The 15,837-nt window shown below is 40.1% G+C and overlaps 1 protein-coding gene across 3 annotated transcripts in view; it reads left to right on the forward strand.

Moving 5' to 3' along the window:
- Positions 1-59: 59 nt before the first annotated feature.
- The window catches only part of adamts14 (ADAM metallopeptidase with thrombospondin type 1 motif, 14), a 120,852-nt gene continuing 105,074 nt past the window's right edge, over positions 60-15,837 (forward strand). For 2 of the 3 annotated variants that reach the window (XM_078428534.1, XM_078428536.1), the window contains exons 1-3: positions 60-307; positions 543-910; positions 10,230-10,377. In XM_078428534.1, the coding sequence (XP_078284660.1) occupies positions 232-307; positions 543-910; positions 10,230-10,377 (592 nt within the window). In that variant the 5' untranslated portion in view covers positions 60-231. Of the gene's footprint in view, positions 308-542; positions 911-1,758; positions 1,879-10,229; positions 10,378-15,837 lie in introns of those variants that run through there. The other variant, XM_078428537.1, reaches the window with a different exon arrangement.

A 15,837-nucleotide genomic window follows, 5' to 3' on the forward strand; every position in this document is an offset into this window, starting at 1 on the left:
CTCCTAGGGCTTTGATAAAAGGGATCGCTGCCCCCAAACTACAGAACAGTTCATCGAAGGCCAAAAATAGTGGATCGTCTGTATGCCGTCTGTCAGTCGGAACAGAGGGTGGGAGAAAACGAGCTAACAATACCTTTTGCATTGCAATTCCACCGCACATGAAGTAGGATCAGGAGTTTGTGTGGAGCTTATTTTTTCCAGATTTGTTTGCTTCCAAGCTAGAAAGACGCTATGGGATATATTTATTTATTGATTTCTTTCATTCCGATCATATTAAAAAGCAAACTCCATGCATCCCGAACCGAAGGTAAATATTTACAAAAATATAGCTTTTTTTTTGTGAACAACGTGTATTAGGTTTAAACATGTAAACCAAAACACTTCCAGTAAATAATGTTTTATCCAGAAGACAATGGCAATCCTCTGACTAACTTAATGGTATAAATTCGGAGCAAATGCATGGAAATGCGATTTTGCAATAAAAGATACTCAGAAACTCGATACAGGTTCGGAAGTAACAACTGTTTTTTTCTTCCCCACAGATGTGCTTTTCGAGAGGTTTACGGATTATGGGCTGATAGTACCGTTTAGCACCGATGACCGGGGTCAGTACATTTCGCACATTGTATCGACGGTGTACGGCAAGCTTCGGTCTGGGCGACGCGTTACACGGAGCAGCCCACGGCAGAGCGGAGACCGGGAACTGTACTATAACGTCACCATTTTCGGGAAAGAATTGCATTTACGCTTGAAACACAACAGCAAGCTGGTTGCTCCCGGTGCAACGGTGGAATGGCAGGAGGATTTTGGGAACGTACTTACCGAACCAATCCATGGAGACTGCGTGTTTTCCGGGGATATTACTGACATGCCAGGAGCAACCGTGGCTCTAAGCAATTGCGATGGACTGGTGAGTGCGGAAAATAGCTGTACTAACTACTGTAATTAACACAATGTTGACGAGGGGAGTGTGATGATTATTAATGAGATGACCAATTGCACCCATTTGGGAAGTTCCAGCAAACATCACAGTAACAGAAGTGTACATTTGCAGAATGTAACAGAAGTGTTGTACATTGTGTCTGCAAGCAAATAATCTCACTGTGCCTGGTCACATGTGACAATAAAGTATTCCTATCCTCCACTCGCCTTCCCATTCTTGAATATTTCAGCCAATCGCGTACAAAAGGAACGTGAAAGTTTTCAATCGAGAGCTGGGATCATTTATTTTGCAAGTTACATATATAAGCGGGTTGTTGCATTTCTGTTTAGTTCACTGTTTAGTAATACTGACTAATTAATTTATTGCATCGTATGGGAGGCGCATTCCCAATCTCGTTGTACCCCTGTACAATGACAATAAAGATATATTGTATTGTACACATTCGCTTAATTTTGCAATGATAAAGTAAATTGGCTCACTTTCAATGGATTCTCAAACTGGTATGTTTAAACGATGTTAATTAATTTGTTACTTTGTGTTGTAAATTGTATGTCGGGCTACAGTAACACAATTCACCGAATATCGGCACCCTACGCCGGTACTAATACCAGCGTTCTTCCATGTTGAAGGTTTCAGTTTTTCCGCCCTTCCCTGTGTTGTTCTGATTGGTGAGATGTTAGGGTGATTTGAGATATTGACCTTTATCTCCTTTCCGGATTGGCTTCTACTTTATATGCAATTAGACCGAGGGAGAGCTCAAGAGGGCGTCGTTTCTGTTTTGGGGGTAAACAAATCATGGGGATAATGACTCTTTGGAAAATATTTATTTGTCAACGACGTTTATTCTCAATGTTTTGGATCCATTATTGCGGTGTCATGGATATTCCATTAACCAAATGCAGTAATAGACACCAAGTACTGGAGTAACTCAGCGGGTCAGTATTTCAGGAGAAAAAAAGATAGGTGACGTTTCGGGCAGGGGGCCCTTCTTCAGGCTGAAGTATAAATCAGCATTGGTATAAATCAGCATTTGTAGTTCTTTGTTTCTACCAAATGCAGTGAATTCGTGATTGGGCAGTGCGGTGTTATTCGTCGTTCTCCTCGTCATGGTTTTGTAGTGCCTAAGCCGTCGTTAATTTTGTTGAGTCGCGAGTCCTATTGGAACCATACAACTGGGGTGACGGCCTTGAAGGTTAGATTTTCAGTCCGTAAATTCACTGGAAAACGACAAGAATGAAGCACAAATCTACGTTGAGCGTTTAGTTTAATAGGATAATCTTGGGAACCTGTCAACATTTTGTCTGCAGCCTTCTGTGCTTTGGCAGATTAATTTGTACTCTATGTGCTTGAATGTTGTCCAACAATTACTCTGGTACCATGTTCCTGATTCCAACTACCCTGTGGATATAAATGTCCTTCCTTTCGATCTCTAAACCTCTCTCTCACAACCCACGTCCACTAGTTTTGAAAAACAACTGGTATGGCGAGTACAATGTACTCTGTGTATGTCTGTCGTAATTTTGTATTTGGGACTTAAATCAAAACTACACTGCGTTTTAACCACAGCATGCAGGAAATCGTAAATTATGGTAATGGCAGGGTAGTGAAGGAAGCAGAAGCCTGGGAAAATGTCTGTTCTGAATAGCATAATCTCCTGTGTATCTTCAACCAAATGAGTTATTGTAAGGGCAACTAAATACTATGCATGGTTACTCTGTATTACCTCTACTATGGAAATACAAGTTAAATTTGTTTTGTGTAATTAAAAACTGACTCCCAGCAAGATCTGTATATTCCATTCAACTTAATTTTTGTGTATATTCCATTCAACTTAATTTTCATGCCTTATTTTTCATATTCTGTCTTTAATTTTGGATGAATGTTTCCTAAAACAGATGTCAATACAGACTTGTGAGCTGGAAACAATCCCAAAATTAACATCAATATTTGAGTATACCTCTGGGCTAGATAATTCTGAAGACTTCCTCAGACTGAAGAAGAGTCTCAACCTGAAATGTCACTCATTCCTTCTCTCCAGAGATGCTGCCTGACCCGCTGAGTTACTCCAGCATTTTGTGTCTACCTTCGATTTAAGCCAGAATCTGCTGTTCTTTCATATTCATTTTACTTGAAATTGGTTTGTATGATAATCATAACATCCAGAAAAACAACCTAGCTCTTAAAACATATATAATGGTAAAGGTAGAGGAATCTTCCACTTTTTTTGCAAAGGCTAGTGTGCAGCAACACAGATAACTAGGAAAACTAACAGTACATTTTATTGCTTGAGGAAATCTATATGAAAGTAAGGTCATAGTTCAGCTCAATAGGGCATTGTTGAGCCCACATCTTGGATTCTTTGCCCTACAAGTGATAGGCAGTATTAGGCCGTTCGGTCCATCAAGTCTGCTCCGCCATTCAATTATGACCGATCTAACTTTCCCTCTCAACCCCATTCTCCTGCCTTTGCCCCATAACCCCTGACATCCAACATTATTGGCCATCTTATTTAAGAGAGGATATTAATGGATTGGAAATGGTTCAAAGAAAATTTGGAATGGATCGGTTGTCATGCTGAGAGCATACGGATACAGGCACTTCAATCCACAGCCCACATTGAGAATCAAGTGCCCATTTTTACACTAATCCCACCAAAGCTCATTCTCCACAAATTCCCATGATCTTCCCCTTCTTGACTTAGCAAAAACTATTTTCGGGCAGGGATGCATTTATTGAGACCTCGAGTGACTTGATTGAAAGATGCATGGACCTGATGTTTCCTTGTGGGAGATTCTAAAACCCGAGGTCACTATTTAAAAATAAGTGTAATCAGTTTAATACGTGGATGAAGCAGTTTTTTTCTGGAGTTGAATCTTTGGAAGTATTTCTCCTTAGCATAGTGGAAGCAGAGTTCTGAAGAAGGGTCTCGACCCGAAACATCACCCATTCCTTCTCTCCCGAGATGCTGCCTGACCTGCTGAGTTACTCCAGCATTTTGTGAATAAATACCTTCGATTTGTACCAGCATCTGCAGTTATTTTCTTATAGATAAATACTTGATATGAATGGAGGTGAATGGTTAACTGGAATGTGGAATTGTGGTACAATTGCCTTGTACAGGAACCAAATGACTGACTTCCTCTGGGCCTTCTTGCAATAAAGGTCAACATGCTCATTGACTTTCTAATTACTTGCTGCATCTCATTTTAACTTTCAGTCTTTTCCCGGAATGGCGGGACTGTCCTGTGTTGAAAGACTGGAGCGACTAGGCTTGTATACACTGGAATTTAGAAGGATGAGAGGAGATTTTATCGAAACGTAAAAGATTATTAAGGGGTTGGACACGTTAGAGGCAGGAAACATGTTCCCAATGTTGGGGGAGTCCAGAACAAGGGGCCACAGTTTAAGAATAAGGGGTAGGCCATTTGGAACTGAGATGAGGAAAAACTTTTCAGTCAGGGAGTTGTGAATCTGGAATTCTCTGCCTCAGAAGGCAGTGGAGGCCAATTCTCTGAATGCATTCAAGAGAGAGCTAGATAGAGCTCTTAAGGATAGCGGAGTCAGCGGGTATGGGGAGAAGGCAGGAACGGGGTACTGATTGAGAATGATCAGCCATGATCACATTGAATGGTGGTGCTGGCTCGAAGGGCCGAATGGCCTCCTCCTGCACCTATTGTCTATTTTCTTTTATATAATAGCTTCTTGGTCACATTAATGTTTATTTCTTGTGTAGGAAGGAACTGCAGATGCTGGTTTACACTGAAGATAGACACAAAATGCTGGAGTAACTCAGCGGGACAGGCAGCATCTCTGGAGAGAAGGAATGGGTGATATTTCTGGTTGAGACCCTTCTTCAGACTGAGTCGGGGAGAGGGAGTCTAGAGATATGGAGGGGTGAGCTGTGAAAACGACAGATCAAAGCAGACAATGCTAAAGAAATGTAGAATGGTTCATTGTTAGTTGAGGGGAAGGTCATGAGGAATATGAGTAGAATTAGGCCATTTGGCCCATCAAGTCTACTTTGTCATTCAATCATGGATGATCTATCTCTCCCAACCCCATTCTCCTGTCTTCTCCCCATAATCTCTGACACCCGTACTAATCAAGAATCTATTTATCTCTGCCTTAAAAATATCCATTGACTTAGCCTCCACCGCCTTCTGTGGCAAAGAATTCCACAGATTCACTGCCCTCTAACTAAATAAATTTCTCCTCATCTCCTTCCTGAAAGAACGTTCTTTAATTCTGAGGCTATGACCTCTAGTCCTAGATTCTCCAACTAGTGGAAACATCCACTCTATCCAAGCCTTTCACTATTCTGTATGTTTTAATGAGGTCCCCCCTCATTCTTCTAAACTCCAGTGAGTACAGGCCTGGTGCCGACAAACGCTCATCATAGGTTAACCTACACATTCCCGGGATCATTCATGTAAACCTTCTCTGGGCCCTCTCCAGAGCCAGCACATCCTTCCTCAGACATGGTGCCCAAAATTGCTCTCAATATTCCAAATGTGGCCTTACCAACGCTTTATAGAGCCTCAACATTATATCTCTGTTTTTGTATACAAGCCCTCTTGAAATAAATGTTAGCATTGCGTTTGCTTTCTTTAAGGTGACAAGGAGGTGTACAATCAGCAAAATTAATTAGAAAGACAGTGAAACTTGTTGGAGAACTTGGGTGGGGGAGGGACGGAGAGAAAGGGCAAGCAAGGGTTACTTGAAGTTAGAAAAATTAAAATTCATACTGTTGGGTTGAAAGCTGTCCAGGCAAAATATAAGGTGCTGTTCCTCCAATTTGTGTTGGGCCTCGCTCTGACAATGGAGGATGCCCAGGATAGAAAGGTCAGTATTGGAATGGGACAGGGAGTTAGTGTTCAGCCACCAGGAGATTATGTAGGCCTGGGCAGACTGAGCGGATGTGCTCAGCGAAACAATCGCTGAGCCTGCACTTGGTCTTGCTGATATATATAGGAGTCCACCCCCAGAGCAGCAGATGCAGCAGATTTCTTTCCTCAAAAATATATATTGTTTTTCTAGGCCTTCCACCTGAGTGAACTACGTCATTTTCCCATTTTTCTGCTCCATTTGTCAGTTTTGTTCTTGCTCACAGCCAGTTTATATCCCTTTGCAGAGATTCATTGCTTACTCTTGCACAACTTACTTTTCCATTTGGGTTTATATCGTCAGCCCACAAACTTTCTCCTTCCCTTTTCTGTGTAATTGCAATGCCACAATGCTATGTTCTTGGCTCTGGCAGCTGCATTCCCCAGGGAAATCATTTTCCTCCATTAATATTCAGAACTGAATACAGATTAGAAAGGATGAAGAGAGAAAAATTGCAGATTTTGGAAATCGGAAATATAAACAAGTAGTATAAGAAAATAACTACAAATCGAAGGTGTTTATTCACAAAATGCTGGAGTAACTCACCAGGTCAGGCAGCATCTCAGGAGAGAAGGAATGGGTGATGTTTCGGGTCGAGACCCTTCTTCAGACTGATGTCAGGGGGGCGGGACAAAGGAAGGATATAGGTGGAGACAGGAAGATAGAGGGAGATCTGGGAAGGGGGAGGGGAAGAGAGGGACAGAGGAACTATCTAAAGTTGGAGAAGTCGATGTTCATACCACTGGGCTGCAAGCTGCCCAGGCGAAATATGAGGTGCTGTTCCTCCAATTTCCGGTGGGCCTCACTATGGCACTGGAGGAGGCCCATGACAGAAACATCCCAGGTGAGGCAGCATCTATAGAAAGACCAAAAATATAATGTTTTAGATCAAGAATCCTGTCTACTTGCATTTGCCTGTCTCCCAGTCACACCATTATCTGCTTGCAATGTTTGAACTGAGGATGAAACCTGCTGAAATTCACTATCCATAAAACAGTCAACTGCACTGGTGGATAGCAGTGACATCAGCTATTGTTCACATTCCAGACCTCTTGTTTTGAGGTTTTCCGGTTCATGGACAATGTCCTTAAATTCTCATGCAACAGAGTATGTTCATTCAATGGATCTGAGGTCCCCGATTGCCTCTAATTACTATATTAAGTTGCTTAGCAAATTAGTGGAGCACAGATAAATTGAAGACTTTGAATAATACATGTAATTTATGTTTTTCTTATCAGGATTGAAGGTTTTTCATTTCTAAGTTCTTCTTTTAATTCAACCACTGTTTCCTGTATTTCCATAAACTCTTTGTCTATTTCCCACATTGCCTTTTAGATGCATTGTCAAGTCAAGTCAAGTCAAGTCAATTTTATTTGTATAGCACATTTAAAAACAACCCACGTTGACCAAAGTGCTGTACATTTGATTAGGTTCCAATAGAAAAAAAAATGAAAACATACAGTAGCACGCAAACAGTTCACAGCGCCTCCTCAATGAGCCTCAAACGCTAGGGAGTAGAAATATGTTTTGAGCCTGGACTTAAAGGAGTCGATGGAGGGGGCAGTTCTGATCGGGAGAGGGATGCTGTTCCACAGTCTAGGAGCTGCAACCGCAAAAGCGCGGTCACCCCTGAGTTTAAGCCTAGACCGCGGGATAGTGAATAGCCCCAAGTCGGCCGATCTGAGGGACCTGGAGTTAGAGAGGGGGGTTAGAAGATTTTTGATGTAGGGGGGGGAGTGTCCATTTAGGGCTTTATACGTGAATAGTTTATTGTGTCATTGTTTACTATGTTCCTTCTGTTTCCAGTCTCCTTTTACATTTATTTCACTCTAGCTTGTACTCCCAATCAAAATGATCAGAACTTTTATTTCTCTCACTGTATTACTAGATGGACATAGGTTTGGTTCCCTTCAATTACAAACAAGATACCCTATTTTCACAACCTTTTCACACAGAGGAAGATATGTTTATGGAATGAGCTGCCTGTTGACGTGGTAAAGGCAGATGCAATAACAATGTTTAAAAGCCATTTGGACAGGTTCATGTATAGGAAGGATTTAGAGAGGCATGGGTCAAAAGTGAGCAAATAGGACTAGCTTAGATGGGCATCTTGTTCAGTATAGACAAATTAGGCTGTAGGGCCTGTTTCTGCACTGTGTGTGACACTATGACCATTTTAAATGAATTATAAACTGCTCCAGGAGATGAATGGGTCATCCACATCTGCTTCTGTACCTTTTTTTTCTCTCTTGAATTGCATACATTTGAGATGAAATTCCATGAACTTAAAAGGTTGTTTTCCCTAGTAAGATTTAAAAAATGTAAATTAAAATCAGGAATAAGTGGTTTGTGGTTGGAATGGGAATGAGAAGTGAAAACTGGAATGGGAATGAGAAGTACATTGTTCAGAATACAAGGGAAGCAGTGTACATTCTGACAAGAAGAGATGAAAATATATAGAACTGTTGTTCATTGCTTTTCTACTAGATTGAAGTTGTTTCCACATTAATTTAGATTCCAAAGAGATTTGATCCTGAAATTGATTATGAATCCCAACTTTCTCCAACTAAGTTGCATGTAGATTCTAGGAATCTTTATCTTGCAAAGGAAACATCGCCATCATCCTGGAAGATAGAAGATAACTTGGGATACCTCTTGGAATTTGTTTTTTCCCAAACTGTTTGCTGACATGTGACTGCATAATCTGGTTTAAGCATTTATAACCTCCTATTTAAATTGTACATTGCCCCTTTAAATGGGTTTTGGGTTGGCTTTGGTTTGGCGTGTAGAAGTACGTCGGGAGAGTGAGGAAAGGGCTCATTTCTTGCATGGTCATGTGGCATGTCGTCAATCAAATTTAACTGCGATTTGAAAGATATAATAACAGGATCTTAAATTGATGTTGGGTTCATTTAGCTTTGGCTTTCCACCCATTTGAAAAAAGATCCCAGTTAAATATCTCCTTCCAAGTAATTTTTCAGCTCAGAGTAAACCGTCCTGCACCTTTTTGATAGTTCTGTTTCTTCATGCATTGTAATTTATACACAATAAAATATTTGCTATGACTGTCCTTTGCATATCTTTTTCTCTGCTAAAAGAAATTAGCAGAGAATTTTATTTTGATTTTAACTCCAATATTCTTGTGTGCTTATACTTCTAAACTAAAGTGTATACTCAATCTCTCCTATGTTTAACCCCACTTTTCCAACAACAGATCAAGTTAAACTTGCTGCCCTTTCGTGGTTGGAGGTATTTCCTTGTATAGTTAGAGATCAGGCAAGTGGCAATCTTTTCAGAAGCTTATGTAATTGGAGCAAGGCATTTCCATATAAATCGTTAGCCTCCATTGTGCTGCAATGAAACCAGCTGACCCTTGAGCTTGGAAATTAAGTTTGAGCTTGAGGGCTGAAAGCATCTTTGATGTACACGCTTCCCCAAGCCACATGAAGTGTTCTGATGTTTCACAAGACCGATTATTGTAGACAATAGTCTTGGCCACCCATCAATGATCTGAGAAACCTTGTAATTTTCTTTCCTCTGCTCTGTTTTATTGTACCTGATCATTCTGGACCTTGGTTCATTGCCTAAAGTCGATTCCACGCCACTCCTCTGGACATAACTTCAGAAGTTGGGGGGGGGGGGGCAACAAATTGACACTTGTGAGGTGCTTTGTGAGGTAGCCTCTAGTTTTACATCCTGCGTTTTCTTCCATGAGAACTCCTATAGATGAACCATTTAAGAATGTCAGATAGACTAATAAAGTAATTTCAAGCTTTTATTTCAGAAAAGGTGAAACCATGTGGCAGTATAGCGTACAGAAAACAAGTGAGGCTCTTCAGAAACATAACCTGCTCTTCTTTTACAGAAAAATAGAGAAAATATTTTTTGTTGTCTAAATATTTATCTTGTAATGTTCTTGTGGACATACAGTTGAGGTTGAATTTAGTTTGCAAAGGGAAGTTTTCATTCTCTACAATATTTGGAGGCTGCCTTTGAAACACGGACATGAAAGCTAGTAGATTCAGTCTGGGGAGGAGTCTGAAATCAACAGGCCATCTGGCAACAATGGCAATTGAATGAATAACTTGTATGTTTCAGCTTGTAGGTTAAAACTTATCAAAACAAACCAGTTTTCTTTATATTTCCTGTTCTTACTGGGAGGTGATTGATTAACTTCTTGCTATTCTCAGTAACGGGTATCCACTGCAAAAGTTGAGGGCTGTGTGAATTTTCAAATAATGGAGACTTCTTTAAGAATCTAATCTCTTAATTAACTGGATTGTTGGAAAAATAGTGAAAATTTACCACTGCTGATTCAAAATATCAGAAGTGACAAATTGGGTAATGTTATCTTGTGATTCATAAAAAGTTGCTAACAATGTTTAAATGTTATATTCACTAGGCTGGATTGATTCATGCAGATATTGGCGAGTTTTTCATTGAGCCACTGGAGAAAGGCCAGAGGGCACAGGAGGAGAAAGGTCGTGTTCATGTTGTGTATCGTAGATCATCTATCAAACAAACGGTATCAAAAGACCTCGATACTGAAGGTATTTAAAGGTGTAATGATTGAAAAAATTGTCATGTCTTAAAGTCATGATTAAAAGTAAATATCTTATTTCATAAATCCTTGGAATTTGAATGCTAACTTAACGCAATATAAATGTATGTTTTATAAGACGAATTTTATTAAATATTTGTATTCTGCATTATTTGCCTGTTTTATCCATCTGTACAGTGTTGTTATTATTGTGATAATCTGCTTTTTAAAATATTTTGTTTGAAGACCCTGTAATTTCTCTTCTAATTTAAAGAGGGTTTTGTGTTTTGTCAGATGGTAAATGACCAGGAAATCAACCATTTAAGCATTATGTGACTTGTTAAGCTAAAATAACTTGCTGATTTAATCTGTGTTAATCTATATTTCAATACAACATTTGTGGTATGTTGAGTTCTTGGAGAGAACGTCTGCTTTATTCGTATTTGAATGAGGAAAGAAAATTATAAGATGAGCTTTCTAGACTCTCACAAAGTCTCCTTTGCCTCCGAACCCATTCTCATCTAATTGCGCTTTAAATAGGATATTTGTGTATTTTAGAACCAAGTTGTATATAATAAGCTCGGAGGGAATAGTTGAGGCTGTTGTTCAGTGGAATTATAAGACTCTAAATAGTGTGTATTGCTAAACCAGGTGTTTCTATAAACTACACATTAAAGTCATGTAGCACTTCATTACTCAAGCTTAAAGCTATTTTCTTCAGATTAAACTCTGTCTGAGTCACCATTGTTTTCTTGTAGCCCATGAAAGTAAGATTGATTACACTAAGGACAATGTAGTTCTTGAGACTGTATGAGAAAAAATTGTCTTCTGCATGATTATTTATTGTCATGTACCCCAGGGTGTGACAAAATTCCTAGTTCACATGAAGCTCACAGTGCAAACAGTGTACATACAGTTGGTATAAATACAATGACCAATGCAAAACAGCAGAATGCTGCAAGGATGTAGTGCAAAATCAGAGGAGGGCAGAAGTACAAAACTGAATAACCGAATGAGGTTAAGTTAAGAATGGCAGCACCCCTGGGAATGGGGTGCGAAAGAAGTGATTGGTTCAAAAGCATGGTAGCAGTGGGGAAGAAGCTGTTCCTCGGTCTGGATGTCCTGGCTCTTCTCCCAAATAGTCGAAGAGAGAAACGGGAAAAGCTAAGGTGCAATGATCCTTGACGATACTTCTAGCATTTCTGATGCAACACACTGTGAAGATAAACTGGATGGAAGGAAGTGATGAGCATGTGATGCACTGCGCTGTGTTCAGCACACTCTATAGGTTCAGGCTGTCAAATTGAATTACTATTGGAAGCTCAGTGGTAGAGTTGCTGCCTTGTAGCACCAGAGACCCTTTTTCCATCCTGACTATTGGTGCTATCTGTATGGAGTTTGCCATTGTTATCCCTGTTATCCATGTGGGATTTTTCCAGGCACTCCGGTTTCCTCCCACACTCCAAAGGCGTGCAGGTTTGTAGGTGAATTAGCTTCTGTAAACTGGCCCTAGTGTGCAGGGTAGTGCCAGTGTACGAGGTGATTACTGGTGGGTATGGACTTGGTGGGCCGAAAGGCCTGTTTCCATGCTGTATCTCTAAAATCTAAAAAAAATATTTGGGGATACAAAATAATGACTATGACATTTACTCGCATAAGGAGAGAATGGCTGTTGTGGATAGGTGAGGCGATGAACTGTTGCAGATTAACACTTTTCGATGGAAACATAAAGACAAAGAAATGCAGTCGCTGGTTTATTAAAAAAAAAGACAGTGCTGGAGTGACTCGGTGCGTCTCTTAACAACATCCTTCCAGTAACTGCTGTACTATTTCAGTAACCCAGAGAGTTGTGAATTTGTGGAATTCCCTGCCTCAGAAGGCAGTGGAGGCTGATTCACTGGATGCATTCAAAAGAGAGTTAGATCGTGCTCTTAGGGCTGGAGGAATCAAGGGATATGGGGAGAAGGCAGGAACAGGATGATAAGCCATGATCGCATTGAATGGCGGTGCTGGCTCGAAGGGCCGAATGGCCTACTCCTGCACTTATTTTCTATGTTTCTACGTTTCTAACATTGTGCCCAGAACTAAACACAATACTCTAAATATGGCCTCATCAACGTCTTGTATAACTGCAATATGACCTCCCAACATCAACACTTGTAAGAAGACCTAGTATTAAAAGCTATTATAGGGCCAGAAATGGAAGTAGTGTGGATAGTAGTTTATTGGGCATAGAGCCAAGGCAGCAGAAAGTGGGCATGTGAGAAAGCTTGTTGGTAAGGATTCCAAGGGAAAGCGAAAGATGCTTGAGAAAGATGTACCCCAGAAACCTCACTTTCTTAAAAAAAACTATAGAGCACAAAGGATAGAATGGTTTAAGTCACCACAGATTGTGTGAATATTAAATCCATTATTGTACATTTGTACTCCCTGCTATCGTCTTGTTTGTGAATTTAATAGCGTTCCTCTAAGCACTGCTAAGAAGCAGTGAATCATAACATTATCCATTTGCTATTTAAATTATAGAAAATTATATCAAGCTGTATTCCACTCAACTGCCAAAATAGTCCATCAATCTACTCTGCTGTAGTGAAAGATGAATGCCAACTTTTTGAAATTATTTTGACGTATCTAATTTCTGACATTTGGTGCATCAAGAGACTTGATCACTAAAATGTTGGTTGACGCCTTTGAAGAGGATACAATTTGGGCTAAACCTTTAAACTGATGGTGTTACCCTGAAGGATTACTTATCTCTCAATGAACATTGCCAAATAATTGTCTCATTGTTATTGCCTTGCTATTCATGGCAGGCTCTGCATATCCTATATTACAATATCTATATCTCTATATATCTTATTACTTTAGATCAATGGTTTTGGAGGTCTTAAGATTGTAGAACGCAATGTCATTGCATGTCTCATTTTTGTATTTACTTATTAGAATTCTGTTCCAATTAACTGAGTAAAATTATGCAATAATCTGACATGTTCTTGAAGGGAACTTTAAATTATCTTAACCGATTATTAATAGATGCATTGTGAATTGTGTATATGAGTGTATAGATTCATAGAGTTACACAGCATTAAAAGTGACCCTCTGACCAATTTCTCCATGCCAACCAAGATGTCAATCTCCGGTAATCCAATTTCCCCATGTTTGACTTGTATCTCTTTAAACCTTTCCTATCCACACCTGAGTTGAGATACTTTCCATTGTCTATGTTGCACCTATACCCAAGGGCAACGGTATTTTCTGATCAATTAAATAATTAAAAATAGGTTTATTGCATCTACTGTAATTCATCTGAATCTTTCCACAGCCCCACTCCCTCATTTATATTGTAACGGTACACTCATTTTAAATAGTAGTTTCTGGAGGAAAAATTCCCAGCATTGAAATCCCGAGTGCTAACAGATTGGGGTTTAGTCCAATTCTGACCTTTGGTTCTAGGTCATGGTATCTCACAAAAATAATCTACTTTATTCATTCAAAACATTCAAAATTAATTTGGGCCATTGAGTATAAGAGTCAGCAAGCCATGGTGCAACTCGAAGACTTTGGTTAACAACTATAACAGCACTTTCTCCACTAACCTCAAGGCTGCGTGCTCACCCCACCCCCCTGTTCTACTTGCTCTATACCAATAATTGTGTAGCCAGGCACAGTTTCAATTCCATCTTTAAATTCACAAATGACACTACCACTGGACAAATTACAGATAACGATGGAGGGAGGTTGATCGTCTGACTGAATGGCTCCAGAACAACAACTTGCTTTCGACGTCAGTCAAACCAAGGATCTGCTTGTCGACATTAGAAATGGAAGTCCGAGGATCCTCAAACCGGCCTTTGCCGACAAGCCGGTGGTGGAGAGAGTCAACAACTTCAAGTTCCTGGGCGTGTACATCTCTACAGGAGACATTGCCTCAAAAAGTCAGCCAGCATCATCAAGGACCCATGCCACCCTGGCCATACTCTCATTTCACTCCTGCCATTGAGAAGGTACTGTAACATCCAGATTCATGAAAAAGTCCTTCCCAACAATCGTCAGGCTATTGAATGCTACGAATACCAACAAAACTCCGACCTACAAAATGCCTTGATTACACAAGAGACTCTGGGTTTTGTTTTTACACTTTTTTAATTTATTGAACTTTTTGTTATTTATTATTGTATCTACTGAGTACTATGTTTACAGACCTGTTGTCCTGCTGCAAGTAAAAATTGACTTATTGATATGCAGGGATTGGAGTTTGATCATGTCCAGGTAATTAGTTTATCTTAGTGTAGCTTTAAGGTGAGAGGGGCAACATTTGGGGGAAATTTGCAATCATTGTGGGCTGAAGGACCTGTTTCTGCGCCGTACTTTTCTATGCTCTCAGACCGCACCGGCTCCCCAGCTTCCAGACCACACCTGCCGCCGCCAACACCGGCAGGCGCAGCTTCCTCGGCCTCTTCCAGACCGCACCACTGCTGCTGCTGCCCCTGCCCCTCACCTGCTGCCCGTGGGACACAACCGTAACACTGTCGGTTCTTGCCTCTTCCCCGGCTGAGAGCAGGCCAGGGCCCTTAACTCGCCTGGATTCCAGGCTTAGTTCCAGACTGAGACTGAAGAAGGATTTTGATTCAAAAGGTCACCTATCCATGTTTTCCAGAGCTTTAGCCTGAGTCGCTGAATTACTCCAGTGCTTTGTGCCCATTTGTATATCAACCAGCATCTGCAGTTCTTTGATTCTACTAATACAATGATAATCCCTTACTCGGTTAGAGTGGACAATCGGCAATAATGGACGCCATTTCCACCCACTCCATCATCTGTTATAATGAGGGTTTACCATAGTTTACAAATTGAAAAGATGCCTGCAAACTAAACATATATTTGTATCAATGCAGTCAGATATCAAGAATGGAGTTGCTGTATGTAATTTTGTTGAGTTTGATTATTAAAGAAAAATTGATTCATAGTCTTATTCCATACTGAAACGCTTAGTTCATGAGAATTATGAGTTATAGCCTACATACAATAATATTGCTGACTTTCAATGAATGTCATGGGTATGTGCAAAGGACAAACAATTTGTTTGATTAACTGTGCCATTATTGATCGTGCAAGACGAAAAACTGAGTGCATTAAAGTTTAAAAAATCTATTATTAGGTAAAGCAATCATTCAGTATTCAAGAAACAGCTTAAATCAATGGTGCACAGTTGTTATCCACAGACAGGGCAAGATTAACATTTCATATCATGAGGCATTATCTTGTTGTATTTTCAAAAATATCATCTGTTCAAATAACCTGGCCCAAAAATTAATCCCAAAATCAGAGATGGTGTAGAATTGTACATAAAGGATGAAAAAAATAATGGTGAGAGCAAAAGTTGGCTCAGAAAATCTGGGTGAAGTCGCGGTCTGGATAGCTATGATGCACTAATGGGTGGAAACTTTCGTGGGAGCTGTCTTTCGCCTTT

The sequence above is a fragment of the Rhinoraja longicauda genome, chromosome 35 (assembly GCF_053455715.1).
Source record: "Rhinoraja longicauda isolate Sanriku21f chromosome 35, sRhiLon1.1, whole genome shotgun sequence".
In the NCBI taxonomy this organism is placed as follows: Eukaryota; Metazoa; Chordata; class Chondrichthyes; order Rajiformes; family Arhynchobatidae; genus Rhinoraja; species Rhinoraja longicauda.